Below are 16,186 nucleotides of genomic sequence, written 5' to 3' on the forward strand. Positions count from 1 at the left end.
GGAGGAACTTCCGTAGGAGTTCCAGGAGGAACTTCCGTAGGAGTTCCAGGAGGAACTTCCGTAGGAGTTCCAGGAGGAACTTCCGTAGGAGTTCCAGGAGGAACTTCCGTAGGAGTTCCAGGAGGAACTTCCGTAGGAGTTCCAGGAGGAACTTCCGTAGGAGTTCCAGGAGGAACTTCCGGAGGTGTTCCAAGAAAAACTTCCAGAGGAGTTCCAAGAGGAACTTCTGCAGGAGTTCCAAGAGGAACTTCCGCAGGAGTTCCAAGAGGAACTTCCGCAGGAGTTCCAAGAGTAACTTCCGCAGGAGTTCCAAGAGGAACTTCCGCAGGAGCTCCAAGAGGAACTTCCGCAGGAGTTCCAAAAGGAACTTCCGGAGGAGTTCCAAGAGGAACTTCCGGAGGAGTTCCAGGAGGAATTCCAGGAGGAACTTCCGGAGGAATTCCAGGAGGAACTTCCGGAGGAACTCCCGAAAGGGTTCCTAGAGGAACTTCCGAAAGAAGTCTTTGAGGAACTCCCGAAAGGAACCCTGGAGGAACTCCCGGAGGGATGTTGTGAGGAACTCCCGGGGGGATGCTCAGAGAAACTCCCGAAGGGATGCTTCCCTAGTAACATTTTGATATTATGCATTCTTGTAGAGTAAATAATGGTCTACAATAGCGTTATAAAACATAAAATGTTACTTGGGTTAGAGAAACTCCCTGAGGAATTTCTATAGCAGCTCCAAGAAAAGTTCCTGAAGTAACTCCTGGTGGAACTTCCGAATGAGTTCCCGGAGGAACTTCCGGAGGAATTCCTGGAGAAACTTCCGGAAGAATTCCAGAAGGAACTTCCGGAGGAATTCCTTGAGGAACTTCCGGAGGAATTCCAGGAAGAACTTCCGGAGGAATCCCAGGAAGAACTTCCGGAGGAATTCCTAGCAGAACTTCTGGAGGAATTCCTAGAGGAATTTTCAGAAGAATCCCAGAAGAAGAAATGAAAATCTGAATCTCGTTTCAAGACTTCACATGTAATTGTTTAATAGTAGAGCACCTTATTTATGATTAGAGAAATCAACGGATTTCAATAAATTTATACGTTAGGGTTTAATTTATATTTGTTTCATTAACACCATTAGCATTTATTTTATTCTCTTCGGAACTCATTTTTAGAATTTCTTTGAATGTTGTATTGTACGGAACTCAACATTCACACCTAAAATATCATTCAATCAAACATGCAAAATTATAAAACTAATCCCAGCGACGGATAGCAGGGAATGCTTCAGCGCACCGTAATCCTCTCCGTCTTGTTTTCGGTTCTTGAAACAGCTGTTTCTGGAAATGACACAATGTTGGTCACTCGTTATGTAATCCTCGGAGATTCGTGGTAACAGATCCTTCGAATAATGGTTGTATTTTCCCGCAAATGATTCCATACAGGCGAGGGTCAGCATATACTGGATATCCGCAACAAGCTGGGCAAATTTGGTCGTAGGTACCATCAGCAGCTGGAACCCACCGGTGCGGGATTCCTAACAATCGTCTGATAACCCGTCTAATTTAATAGTTCTTTCCGATACCGTTATCGCGATATTTGATTAAAAATTGCGAAAGAAACTGATGATCATTTAGAATTAAAACATTCTAACCGGAAACTTTTTGATCTTTGTTTTTTGACAGCTTAGAATTGTTGCGAAATTGATTGTCGACAGGGCAACACTTTTTCGCATACGAATCTTATCCGTAAAGCATTCGATCGAAAGCTGGAATACCATTTTCGAACTCATTCGAATCGAGACGTTCGTTTGAAAGTCCGATATGGACGTGAACAAGAATAAGGGTGATTAGTGGAGGATTTTCTAAAATTACTTCAGGATTTCCGAAAATTCTTGTAGAAGCTTTTTGAATTTAGCATTTTACGAAATTTCCAGATTTTGGGGAGTTTTTGAGATAGGTGGGCTCGAAAAAAAAAATAATCCAGTGAGTTTTTGGTTGAGTTACAACAAGATTCACATTTAGCCTAGAATGATTATTATGAAGATTGGTTCTGCTAATAAAATGATGCCTCCTGAAAGGAACTATTGGATACTCACCCAATCACTTGCTTACGGACGAACGAAACTTTCGAACGAATGCAGTTCGTTCGAATCGTTTTCCCATTTGATTTTGCTGGCGTAAACGAGAATGCGTATCAGCTTTCGTTCGAAAGCGCGTTTGTACGTAAACAATATTGTGAATATTGTGGCCCGAGGTATTCCGAAGCACCTTCTTCCCCCGCAAAAATATCCACAAGGCCACATGGAGATCACCTAACCAAGAAACGGAAAACCAAATCGACCACGTTCTAATCGACGGTAAATTCTTCTCCGACATCACGAACGTACGCACTTACCGCAGTGCGAATATTAAATCCGACCACTACCTCGTTGCAGTATGCCTGCGCTCAAAACTCTCGACGGTGTACAACACGCGTCGAAGTCGGACGCCGCGGCTTAACATTGGGCGGCTACAAGATGGTAGACTATCCCAAGAATACAAGCAGCAGCTGGAAGTGGCACTCCCAACGAAAGAGCAGCTAGGCGCAGCGTCTCTAGAAGATGGCTGGAGAGATATTCGATCCGCCATTGGAAGCACCGCAACCGCTGCACTTGGCACGATGCCCCCGGATCAGAGAAACGACTGGTATGACGGCGAATGTGAGCAGTTAGTGGAAGAGAAGAATGCAGCATGGGCGAGATTGCTGCAACACCGCACGAGGGCGAAGGAGGCACGATATAAACAGACAAAACTAGATTTTCCGGAAGAAGAAGCGCCAGCAGGAAGATCGAAACCGTGAAGAGACGGAGCAACTGTACCGCGCTAATAACACACGAAAGTTCTATGAGAAGTTAAACCGTTCACGTAAGGGCCACGTGCCACAGCCTGATATGTGTAAGTACATAAACGGGAACCTTCTTACGAACGAGCCTGAGGTGATCCAAAGGTGGCGGCAGCTCTACGAAGAGCACCTGAATGGCGATGTGGCAGACGAAGATGGCGGTATGGTGATGGACCTGGGAGAACGCGTGCAGGGCATAATTCTACCGGCTCCTGATCTCCAGGAAACCCAGAAGGAGATTGGCCAGCTGAAAAACAACAAAGCCCCTGGGGTTGACCAACTACCAAGAGAGTTATTTAAACACGGTGGTTAGGCACTGGCTAGAACGCTGCACTGGGACATTACCAAGATTTGGGAGGAGGAAGTTTTGCCGCAGGAGTGGATGGAAGGTGTCGTGTGTCCCATCTACAAAAAGGGCAATAAGCTGGATTGTAGCAACTACCGCGCAATCACATTGCTGAATGCCACCTATAAGGTACTCTCCCAAATTGTATGCCGTCGACTAGCACCAATTGCAAGGGAGTTCGTGGGGCAGTACCAGGCGGGTTTTATGGGCGAACGCTCCACCACAGACCAGGTGTTCGCCATTCGCCAAGTACTGCAGAAATGCCGCGAATACAACGTGCCCACACATCATTTATTTATCGACTTCAAAGCCGCATATGATACAATCGATCGGGACCAGCTATGGCAGCTAATGCACGAACACGGATTTCCGGATAAACTGACACGGTTGATCAATGATGGATCGGGTGATGTGCGTAGTTCGAGTTTCAGGGGCATTCTCGAGTCCCTTCGAAACCCGCAGAGGGTTACGGCAAGGTGATGGTCTTTCGTGTCTGCTATTCAACATCGCTTTTGAAGAGGTAATACGAAGAGCAGGGATTAACACGAGTGGTACAATTTTCAATAAGACCGTCCAGCTATTTGGCTTCGCCGACGACATAGATATTATGGCACGTAACTTTGAGAAGATGGAGGAAGCCTACATCAGGCTGAAGAGGGAAGCCAAGCGGATCGGACTAGTCATCAACACGTCGAAGACGAAGTACATGATAGCAAGAGGTTCAAGAGAAGACAATGTGAGCCACCCACCGCGAGTTGGCATCGGTGGTGACGAAATCGAGGTGGTAGATGAATTTGTGTACTTGGGCTCACTGGTGACTGCCGAAAATGATACCAGCAGAGAAATTCGGAGACGCATAGTGGCTGGAAATCGTACGTACTTTGGACTCCGTAAGACGCTCCGATCGAATAGAGTTCGCCGCCGTACCAAACTGACAATCTACAAAACGCTCATAGACCGGTAGTCCTCTACGGACACGAGACCTGGACGATGCTCGTGGAGGAACAACGCGCACTCGGAGTTTTCGAAAGGAAAGTGCTGCGTACCATCTATGGTGGGGTGCAGATGGCGGACGGTACGTGGAGGAGGCGAATGAACCACGAGTTGCATCAGCTATTGGGAGAACCATCCATCGTTCACACCGCGAAAATCGGAAGACTGCGGTGGGCCGGGCACGTAGCCAGAATGTCGGACAGTAACCCGGTGAAAATGGTTCTCGACAACGATCCGACAGGCACAAGAAGGCGAGGTGCGCAGCGGGCAAGGTGGATCGATCAGGTGGAAGATGACTTCCGGACCCTCCGTAGACTGCGTGGTTGGCGACGTGTAGCCATGGACCGAGCCGAATGGAGAAGACTCTTATATACCGCACAGGCCACTTCGGCCTTAGTTTGAATAAATAATAACAGGGAGGGGACCATTTGGGCTGCACTTATTTCCGTCCGCAACGTTAATAACTCGACCGCGTTCCAACCAAATTGCTTGATTGTTTGTACATCACTAGATATCGACAGAAACTAACTAAAAAACAAGCAACTCGATTGTAATGAGCTCGAGTAATGAACGTTGCTGACGGGAAAAAGGGGTGGTGCCCAAATGGTTCTTTACCCTACTTTAAAAGCATATTAAATCGATTCCATTTTTTCCCTAAAAAACACCAATTATGATGCTAACTTCACGATTTCATAGAAACAAACACACTAAAATCATTGAATTTCTTAAATATTTTTAATATAAAAGTGTTTTATAATCTAGACCTGAATCGCAGCAAGCCATGCGTGTGGATGGTTGGTTTTGAATTTGCTGTCACGTTTTTGTTCGTTCGCGCAAGAAACAGATTCGGCTGATGTTTATATTTTGCATGTACTAGAAAAGTGTAATGAAGTTTGGAATTTACCTTTAATAAAATGTATTTCTTAATTGAGTGCGCGAAGTCGTTTGTGTATGCGGTGCGGGGATGTTTTTGTTGAAATATGTGTGGCTGTGTGATAATACCAGAGATTGAAATAGTGAAGTAAATTGTTCGTGGAAGTGATTGGATCAATTTGGTGAGATTGTTTCAATATGTTTTTATATGATTCCAAAATTAAATGCACGCTGGATTAAAAAAAATCCGGAAGTTTGTTTATGGATCCATTATCCAATTGATAATGGTAGCATAAACAGGCGGGGCTTATTGCTAGTGAAAGTGACCTCGGACTGGACGTGAGTTACCAGGCAGTCTGAAATGGGTCACTGGAGCTGCAGTAGAGCTAGCACCTTCTAACTCCCGGGCTAAAGCTGACTCTATTAAAGACAACTTTCTTCCATAATACCACTGCCGGACAGTGGGGGTTAGATTGAAGATACACACACATAAAAAGTGTTTTATAATCTAGACCTCGTGGCCACGCAATCAGCGACGTTGGTCTTCTGAAAGTAATGCGTAATAATGAAATTAGTAGTTCGATTCCCGCTCCTGTCATGGAAGCTCTTTGATGAACGAAACATTCTTCCCTGACCTAGTGGATATTTGTCTTATAAAGTGTTCGATCTATACAGCAACTAGTTGAATACGGTCTTTTCAACCTTCGGATCTTTCAGGCGTTCTCCTGATTCTGTAAGTAAATTTTTATATCTGTGCAGATTTAACGATGGTGCAGATGAAACACATTTTCTGATATAACATTTTTCCAGATTCTTGAACTGACTCAGATCCTTCCGATTCAGATCATTATCGTGACTTAAATATTTCTAAATATCTCCAGATATTTTTGATTTTGTTTATCGTACACATCATTAATATTCCCAAATTTTTTTTTCGACCATCCAGGTTATCTAAATGCTTCAGATTCCAGAGATATAAGGATCGTCCAAAGTCTGACAAATCAACTCAACTTTTGTTTATCCTTCTGGATGCATAGATATGCTAATGCATATAGAAATTGTCTAGATTCTCAAAATTACTCTAACCTTAATCCACCAATAGACCCTCTAGACTGCCGAAGTTCCCAATTCACTTCTGATTACTCGGATCAGTTACAGATTTTCTTGGCATCTCATTTTCTACGGGTTCCATAGCTACTCCAGGCATTACAGATTTATCATATAATGCGGGACGTTTTCCGGGACGCCTGGCAATGCGGGACATGTAGTCTGAATCCGGGGCTGTCCCACATAATCCGGGACGTCTGGTCACTTTACCTTAGTGCTGCTTGAAGATTTTTCCGTAGCCTACAACGGCGTGAAACATACGAAGTTACAGCAGAAGCTGCCAAGGGACTTCGGATCTTTATCCATGCTATCAAACGAATGAAATGTTTCTAGCAAAACAGGAATCAAGATGTCAAACTCGACGGAGAAACTTCTACTGAAAGATTTCTTGCAGATGGAGCTCCACAGAACTCCTATCTAAGTGCTCTGTTATTGGATGATTTTTCATCAAGAATTGGTCCGCATCAGCAGAACCCCGACCATAAGCAGTACTGAGGTAATATATTTTCCGCTTTGGTGATCAAATCGGGATTCAGAGAGAGGTATTAATCAGGAGTTATATGTTCAAAAAATACCTTCTTCGCACATTTCTGCATGACCGATCGGTTCAAATGCTTAGGGTTAGTCTTGTCTTTCTACTCTGCTACCAGAATACTCAAACTTTGCAAACAATGCAATATCAATAGTAGTACGAGTAATAGAGTCATCAAATTCAGTACCTTCTGCACGTATATTCGATACTAATGGAGTCTTACAACTACAGAGATCGACTCTTAGTGTTTCTTAATTGTACTCTGTCAGAGCCTTGCGGTGAGAATATCAATCAATTGAATTTCCTTGCGGAAGATTTTTCTAGCTTATCAAATTTTGTATTCCACCATGGAACATCGAACCAACATTTCGCATCATGGTTGCTAAGCACTTATTTTAGGTATATTTACCTAGAATACCTAGTCTAAAATTTATTCAAAAATTGTTTATTCAAATATTTTGTCCCTCAACTGAGAAAATAAGAAAAAATTAACATGAGCATTTGGTAAACAAACTAGAAAAGGAATGAACTATAAATTTGCAAAATCGGTTTTCATAATACCACCATGCCTGATACGGTTGTTGAATTCCCAAGCGGCCAACCGAGTCAAAATATATATATCTGATATTTGCACAAATTTTAACAAGCGACAATTACATACTACAAATAAAGCGTTTTCAAACTTGTACGGCAAATCTAAACATCTAAGTATTGATAAAATTATGCTTTTTCTCATTTTGGAAATCGGTTTCATCAATTTCAACAATTCACGATGTGAAAACCTCAGGTTCTCATATGGAAGAGGTTATTTTACTAACTTACTGTTAGCATCAATGAGCATTATAGCATGAACAAAGGGCCGTGAAAGTGCAAATTGTTTGAGTTTTAAGCCAGCAGTAGTTTAGACATAAATCCAAAATAGTTTAGAAGCAACAAAGGCTAACAGTTGTTAGTAAAAGCTTTCCATTCCAATTAGGTACCTATTCTGGAACCCATAGTCGCATACTTACTTGTTTTCTACGCACTGAAGTCTCGTGTCATCATCATGCATTATATCAACCACCACAAAAATCAAATAAAACAAACCAAAAGCGAATAAAACACGTGCCCGAAAGCAGACCACACTTCTAGTCAGTTTAGTTAGCTTTGTTATCTCAGATTTCAGTTGCTTCGTCTTACTTCCATTTGCTTGCTTTTCTATCCGTCTCCGTTTTTTTTTGTAATTAGTTTTATTATTTAATAGCAAATTTATCTTTACACATATTATTAACCGTTGATTTAGAGTTAGTTATTGCTGGAGTACTCGTTGGCACAGGAGTGATAGGTTTGAAGGCTATCGAGTTAGTATCATACTTGTAGACTTGTGATGTGATTGGCCCCGCGGCCGCCGTCGATGTGATCATGCCTACTCCTCCGCCTCCTACTACAAGGGAACTGTGGTGCAAGTGCTTGGGTTTGCTCTGCTGGTGATGATAGAGTGGGGTGGTGGCGGCGGTTTGATCGGCTCCTGATCGCTGCTGCTTTCATCCTCGCTCTGCGATTGACTGCTGGTCGGGTGCTGTCGAACCGTGGCAAGTGTGGCCGTCGCCAGGGTGGTATGCTGACGGGCCACCGCGAGCGATCGACGACTGCTACTGCTGCTGGTCAGGGTTGCCAGTGTGTTGCTACTGTTGATGAACGGATTGGTGGAACTGTTAATGGGGAACTTGCTATTGCTATTGCTACTGATAAAATTGCTACTATTGATGATGTTGTTGTTGCTGTGGGCGCTGCCGCAGATATTGTTGCTGCTGCTGCTGCTGTTGACGTGGTTGTTGTTGTTGTTGCCGCTGCTGCTGATATTGCTGCTGTTTCGATAGTCTCGCAGGGTTTTTGAACTGATCGAGTGTGACTTGATCTTGAGATCGCGCACGGTCGCTTCCACGGTTTGGGAGGATTGGAAATTAAAGCTATGATGTTTTTGTAAAGGCAGTTTAATGTGACGTCGATTCGAGGAAACTAGGTTCTTTTTCAGTAATTGATTAATCTTGACTTGGTTGCTTCTATCTACGGGGAAGAGCTCTTTCGGTATCAGGATTCGTGTCTGGTGTTGTGTGATCTCAAAGTATTGGTTGTCATATGATGTGGGGCACTGAAAGTCAGTTTAAAAGCTGTGTTAGAACATGCATGCAAACAAGCCGAAGATAATTAAATGCTGATATTGATAACTGGACTAATAAAACCAATCCAAGTGCGTTGGATTCCGTTTCAATTCGGTATAAAAAAACTTATGAATACTTTATTAAGTGAAGACACTCCACTACTGTGCTCTAGAAGAATTCTCAGCGGAAATTTGGAAGAATTTCCGTTTCTCATCCGAAACCTCATTCAAAAATCAGCAATTTATCTTCAAAAGCTTAGTGTATTTTTATTGATTATCAAATTTGCCTATTTGGCATACCTACCTCGGCACCGTTGAACTCATCGTTCGATCGGGGATCCGTCTCGTAGCCGGAGCTGACCGGCAGGTTCATGTAGATCGGATCGAGCTTATTGCTGTACATTTGGATATTCTTCGAAAGCAGCGAATTGGTGGACGCATACTTCCGGTGTCGTGGCGCCGGGATGGGTTTAATGCAGTCGTAGTAGCTGTTGGACACGGCACTGTTCGACCGACTGTTCGATTTCCGCGGCTTTCGCAAACTAATTTTGTACCGTTCCTGGCCGTCGATTGCAAATTTGGCTCCGATGCCACACCCGGCGCTTCCCATCGGCGATTCGTGGATCTGGATCGAGTCGGTTAGGTTCTCGTACAGCGGGGTGACCGTTTCAAGGTCGATAAGCTTTTTGTTTTCACCACAGGTTCCAGCCGGACCTGGCGGCCGTTTGAGCGATTTCCCCGAAGAGAAACTGTGGGTCGAAAGAGTATCGCTGTTGTCCAGCAGCTGCTGGTGTTGGTTTGGTTTCTTCCGATCAACGGTCTTACTGAGATAGGAGTTGTTAGTGTTGCTTGACGAGTCCTGACTGTTGGACAGCGAGGACATATTGCTTTGGTTAGTTAGCACAGTCGATTGGCTTGTGTTGTAGGATGAAAGGCTTGGGGTTGGTTTGCTATTGCTGTCTCGTTGCTGATAGTTGATGTAGTTGTACGGATGAGTTGGGAAACATGAGGGTGTCAGCGACTTGTTAGGACACTTCACTGCCGGAGCGAGACTATTCTTTGCTAGCATAGCCTGAAACACAATCACATTCACGAATTCATTCAAGGGTTGCGGTTAGTTTGAAGCCAATCAGCTTAATGTGGTAGTTCGATTAAAATAAAGTCACCGTGTTTTGTAACATACCTTCTTAGGAGGAGTCTGCATACCATGGAAGGGTAGGTTCTCATATTCTCCGGGTTCTATTTGGGATTCTCCAGCAGTCGACGATCCGCCAGTAACTGAAATATAACAAACACACGAAATCATCAGAACCATCTCATGAATATTCGCTGCCACATCAAGTGAAATGGATATCGTGTTCGGTTGTGGTCATTAATTCGGAGCTGTGAATACAAAATAAGATTCAGTTCAGTCATACCTACTACATCTGTACCAGTTGGCGGTACATTCTCATTTCTATCACCGCTTGTTTGCTGAGGTTCTTTGGAGGTGATTGTTGTTGTGTTTGCTGATTGCGTTGGTGTAACTTGAGGCTTTTTAACATAAGTAATAACTATTAAATCAGGTACAACGGGAAACACAGGCGGTTAAATCAAATTAGAAAGCGATAAACCATGAAAATGAAAAAAGAAAAAAATACGAAACATATGAGTTAAATGTTAGTCAGTTAAATAAATAAGAATTTCTCAATGATGATACCATTTTGTGTTGACAGTTTGAGCAGATCAATACTGTTTCGCTTTTCGAAGAACCGGCGGATTCGCCATCGGACAGTTTTATCATACTGTTGGATGTTTTCCGACGCATCTGGCTCAGGTTTGGGTGGGGACCTGAATAAATGTGAAAATATGCGATGGCACAGAATGTGAATTGAAGTTTGATTGAATACTTGTCAGGTATTGCCATCACCGGGTAAATAGTTTTAGACCGATCACCAGATAGTTTGTTACTATGTTGTATACTACGGTCCCTTCTCGATTTTAGCAACATATGGTTAGTGTCTCTTTTATTTTTTTAGCAAATTAACTAATCTATTTTTTCTGTTATCTGCCGAACCAAGGCAACCTATTAATTAAATAGCTATTATATCTTTAGCACATTTGTTTGATTTTATCTCTGTCACTTTCATCCGCATTGGTCTGTTAAATGTTGGGTCATCCAAGAACTTCTTGGCTACAGACCTACAAATCAACAAGCGTAGCGATGAACTTCTAATCTCATATGTAACTTCATGTGGAATAACCTTATTCTGGACCCATTGGGTAGTTCATCATCTTCTCAAAGGTTTGAATGTTACATATCTTAATTGGCCTAGTGCTTATATACGCGGCTACAAGTCAACACCATAATAAATGTTGGATTAGGATTTACAGTCTGGTAAGATTTATTTTAACTTCAATGAGCATTATTATCAATGTGTTAGCCTCGTGATATGCGAATGCAAAAATGTTAACTTGGCTTCTGCAGTTGGAGCACGGTGGGGTACATGACCCACCAAATTGTGCATTTTCTTACCTCCTCCTTGTACTTGAATTGCCAGATTTGTTCTAAAAGAAAGCTGGTTTCGATTTATTTTGATAAACAATCTGCAAAGAAATTATTTGGTTTTCTTGAAATAATTTCCGACGGAAGTCCTGGATGAAGTTCTGAAGGAATATCTGAAAAAAAGAGTCTTAAGGAATTTCTGGATTTATCTCCGAAGTTATTTCTGGGGAAAATTCCGAAGGAATTCTTGGAGGAATGTACAAACAAATTCTTTAAGAAATTGAAGAATGTCGGTAATTCGTTTAGGAGTTCTTTTATAAATTGCTCTAGGAATGTACGGAGCTTTCTGAAAATTCCTCCTAGAATTTTGGAAGAAAATGGCGAAAGAAATTCCGAAGGATTTGCTAGATGAATTTCCGAAGGAATGGAATGTCATATCCGCAGTGTTGTAAAATTTCATTTGCATTCGTTTGTATAATTTTTCTAGAACTTTTTTCAAAAGTTAGCTATTGATTATTGATTTATAACGAATTTATAGCGCTTTAATGTGCCTACAACTTTGTCTAACAAGACATTGCTGTAAATATATAATCTGGGGCGTGGGAGACAAAATGTCATTCAAATGACATTATGTCAAATGACACGTGACATTTTGGAGAGTATTCAGTCTCTAGCCTGATGTTATATTTAGAGCAATGTACCCTTGAACAAAAATATAGCCCTACTAAACCGTTATGAGTACAGCTAAAATTATGATGTGAACTTTACTTCTGAAGAAAGTTATTAACAAATTAGTCAAATGACATGCAGATGACATTTTACAAGCCTATTATACCTGGAAAAATACCAGTGGAATTGTTAAAATAATGTCCGAAGAAATGTTGTAGAATATTTTAAAAGTATGTATATATAAGAGTGAGGCGTCATGGTCATTTTTTCAAATCAATGGTTTTTCGAAGCCATTCTGGGTCCTGAACAACTGTGCAGAATTTGGGACCGATTGGTTGCTTCCTCGCTTTCCGCATCGCGTTTGAAGATTGTATGGAAATTAGTATGGGAGAACGTATATTTTTGTATTTCTACTACTAGAGGTTCAGTTCATCGTAAACCAAGTGGCACATTGCGTTAAAGTATAACCCAAAGGATGCCGAAAAACTTTGCTGAAGAAGGCAAGTTGCTGAAACGTCCACGAAAAAAATTATAACGCTTCGAACATTGAGTGTTCAAACCACATGCAAAAAATCGTTTATTCTGCCAGCACTGCCGTACTACGCAGACCAATAATTTAACTGAGTGTTAATTCAAAATAATTGATATTATAGGGCTTTAGAGCTAATGGGAGCTATCCAGAATTATTTCACAAAGCAAAAAATCCGACAAGAAGGAAGATGGGTTTTGCCCTTCGATAACCGATGAAGCCGCTAAGAGCAAAAGTGTAAAAAGTACGTTTTCCCATACTAATCTCCATGTAAATTTAAAACGCGATGCGGCATGCGAGGTTGCAACCAATCGAGCCCATATTTTGCACAGTTGATTGGCGTCACAAAACGATTCAGAAAAACCTTGATCTCACTTGATCGGACGAAGTATGTGTTTTTCCATACAACTGCGCCCCACTCTAGTATATATGTTTGTACAGCAGAGACACTTAGGCGAAGCCCGCGGGATAGAGAACTAATAAATAGATTCGCAATCCTTTTGAGCTTTCCGAAGATGGGCGCGTCGAATCCATTACATATGTGGGGAAGACCCATCTATATGGGTAGAACATTTTGAAAGTATTCCAAAAAGAGAGGCCCTCCTTAGACGCGCGGCTACAAAGCAAGACCATGCTGAGGGTGGCTGGGTTCGATTCCTGGTGCCGGTCTAGGCAATTTTCGGATTGGAATTTGTCTTGACTTCCCTGGGCATAAAAGTATCATTGTGCTAGCCTCATGATTTACGAATGCAAAAATGGTAACCTGGCTTAGAAACCTCGCAGTTAGTAACTGTGAAAGTGCTTAATGAACACTAAGCTGCGAGGCGGCTCTGTCCCAGGGTGGGGATGTAATGCCAATAAGAAGAAGAAGAAGATTCCAAAAAGAATTTCAGAAGGAGTTTCTGATGGAATTGTCAGAGATAATCCTTGAAGAATTTTTGAAAGAATTTCCAGAAGAATTCCTTAAGAAATTTCCTAACGTCTAGGCTGACCATACGTACCGTATTTAACGGGACAGTCCCGTTTTTCAGACCTTTTTGGGCTGTCCCGTCGTAATCTTAAAAATCCTCTATTTGTCCCGTTTTTTCATTGATTCTTCTTGATTCTTCTATTATTCAAACAAATTCAATCTAAGGAATCTAGAACTAAAATTCAAAGAAAGTGGACGGAACCCATCAAAAATGTGTGAGATTTTATGTTATTAGTGTAGCTTTCAAAAGAATGCTATCTATGCCGTTATGTAGGTATTTTCCATTGATCGACCTTTCTTAAGGTTTTTAACAGTTAATGACAAAAGGGAACTTTTTTCTGGTTTCCTTTAAAACTGGTTTACAGTTTGGCCAAAGTGTCACAGGATTTGGACCCTTTTTTTTACTTTTAGCTTTTACTTTGACTATTTTTTGCTATTTTCAATTGTTCAGAATAATAAAAGTTTTTGATATTGGTCAGTAATAAAATCCTTAATGCAGTGGTTCTCAACCTTTTCAGTATCGCGACCCCCTTGACAATCAGTCCAGTGGCCTACGGCCCCCTTAATATGTTATGCTGAAATCATGAACAACATTTTTCTCCCTTTGCTTATCTGGGGATGTGTTAAAAATTCATTGAAGCTTTGTGTAGAAGTGTAGAAGCAAACGGTACCGTGGATAATCAAATTTCGGACACACTCAAACTTCGGACGCTTCAATTCGTATGGGAAATTTTCGGAAATATTTCATCGAAATGTTTCGTCAAGCTGAATCGGAAGGAATAATAATTTTTGCTTGTTTTAGTATAATTACATTCTAATTAGACATGTTAAAACAAAACGACGAAATGATTAAAAGACAGCTCAGACTCAGGTGCAGTGGGAATTGTTTTCAATTATTTTTCCCGATACTGTGTAATCAGGTGTCCGAAGTTTGAATCTTTGTGTCCGAAATATGAATCCAATCCCGCCGATGACCGAGGTTTGAAGCAAACAGAAGCCGGACATTTTCATAAATTGCAAACATTCTTCGCAATATCTTGCACATATTAAATACGTAGGTCAAAGATGAATACTATACTTAGTGATTACAATTAGAGGTGTGCGCCGCCGCGCCACGCCGCCGCCGCCGATAGTTTTTGACACGCCGCCGCCGCCGGCATGTTTGCATCGGCGCGCCGCCGTTCAAAATTTTGTCACGCCGCCGATCTTGATTTTCCACGCCGATTCAAATTTGAAGAAATCCGCAGAATTTCCCGTAGAAATTCCGAAGACTCAGTGGAATTTCAGTAGATTTTTCCTGAATGATCCCCACATCATCACGTTGGAACCCCAAAGAACCTCTCCGTAAAAACTTAGAAAAATTGTGAGTGGAAATTCCGAATAATTTCTCGCTGAAATAGAATTTTTGAACCTAGAAAGTAATTTGGCCGAAAGCCACAAGGCCGAAAGTTGTTAGGCCGAATATGTAGTTTGACCAAGCACATCATTTGACCGAAGTCCATCTAGTCCAAAGTTATTTGGCTGAAAATGTCATTTGGTCGACGACCCTTTCCTGTTTTAAATATTTTCCAATGGAACTTTGGAAGAATTTCTTGTTGACAACACAAAGATCTTCCGTAGAAATCCAAAATCTTTCCGAAAAAAAATTACGTAAACTTTCCGTGAAAATTAAAATATTTCACATATAAATTCTGAATTTTAGTTGAACAGTCTACTCAACTGTAAAAACAAAATTCCCTACTTTTTCCTGTTGCTTAGATACTCTACATTCTTTTTTAAGTAAAAACAAACGGGCCATATACCGATTTTTTGCAGCAAAACAGCCAATTCAAACAAGTAAATATTGCGAAACACGTTTTTCAAAAGAAATTTTTGGTGGCCTCACAACATTTTTTCTCGTCATCTTTTTCTTCTTATTGGCAGAGGTTGCACATTGCCGCCTCGCAGTTTATAGTGTTAATTAAGCACTTCCACTGTTGTCAAATGCGCGGTTTATCTAAGCCGGGCTACCATTTTTCATTAATATATCGTGAGGCACACGATGATACATTTATATGACCAGGGAGGTCAAAAAATCTCAACCCATAAATTTCCTAGATCTGATCGGGAATAGAACCCAGCCGCTTTCTGCATGGTTTTGCTTTATGTAAATTAGTTCATCCAGAAAATTCTTTAATCATTCAATCAAAAATTCCTTCAGAACTTCGTACGGATATTCCTTCAGAAAATCATTTGACGCTTCCTTTTTAAATTTTTTTACGAGTTCCTTTAGCACATTTCTCGAAAGTTTTAATGTCTTTATTATTAATGAGATTTTCAGCCCACGGCTGGCTCTTCTCAGATTCCTCGGAAATGTTTTAAGGAATTCATTTAGAAATTCGTTCGAAAAAAACAGATGATGAAAAAGTATAAAACTGCTTTTGTCGCTCCAGTTCATGTGACCAACATTTATGCTGCCCCCACTCACATATTAGTCCCATACCGTTTTTTCGCATACTGATATAATAGCCATTGAGGTTAAAAATCACATCTTCAATATGAAACTTTAAAAAAATTTAATAAATTGAAACATCATCGTATCTTGCTGAAATGTTGTTCATCATTCGCTGAATTACCATGAAGCGATTTAGTTTGATCGAAACATTGTTTAGTTTTGAGCAATAAGTTCATGTAAATTCTCAGTTGA

At 41.3% G+C, this 16,186-nt stretch overlaps 1 protein-coding gene across 1 annotated transcript; it reads right to left on the reverse strand.

Annotated features, from left to right (window-relative positions):
* Window positions 1-7,916: 7,916 nt before the first annotated feature.
* Window positions 7,917-10,717, reverse strand: LOC134224373 (putative uncharacterized protein DDB_G0277255). The gene is made up of 5 exons (XM_062703700.1): window positions 10,547-10,717; window positions 10,266-10,400; window positions 10,031-10,125; window positions 9,152-9,919; window positions 7,917-8,838 (listed from the first exon to the last, which is right to left on the reverse strand). The coding sequence occupies exons 3-5, from the start codon at window positions 10,049-10,051 to the stop codon at window positions 8,131-8,133; spliced, it is 1,497 nt and encodes a 498-aa protein (XP_062559684.1). The 5' UTR covers window positions 10,052-10,125; window positions 10,266-10,400; window positions 10,547-10,717; the 3' UTR covers window positions 7,917-8,130.
* Between the last annotated feature and the right edge of the window lie 5,469 nt (window positions 10,718-16,186).

This window comes from Armigeres subalbatus, chromosome 3 (genome assembly GCF_024139115.2).
Source record: "Armigeres subalbatus isolate Guangzhou_Male chromosome 3, GZ_Asu_2, whole genome shotgun sequence".
Taxonomy (NCBI): domain Eukaryota; kingdom Metazoa; phylum Arthropoda; class Insecta; order Diptera; family Culicidae; genus Armigeres; species Armigeres subalbatus.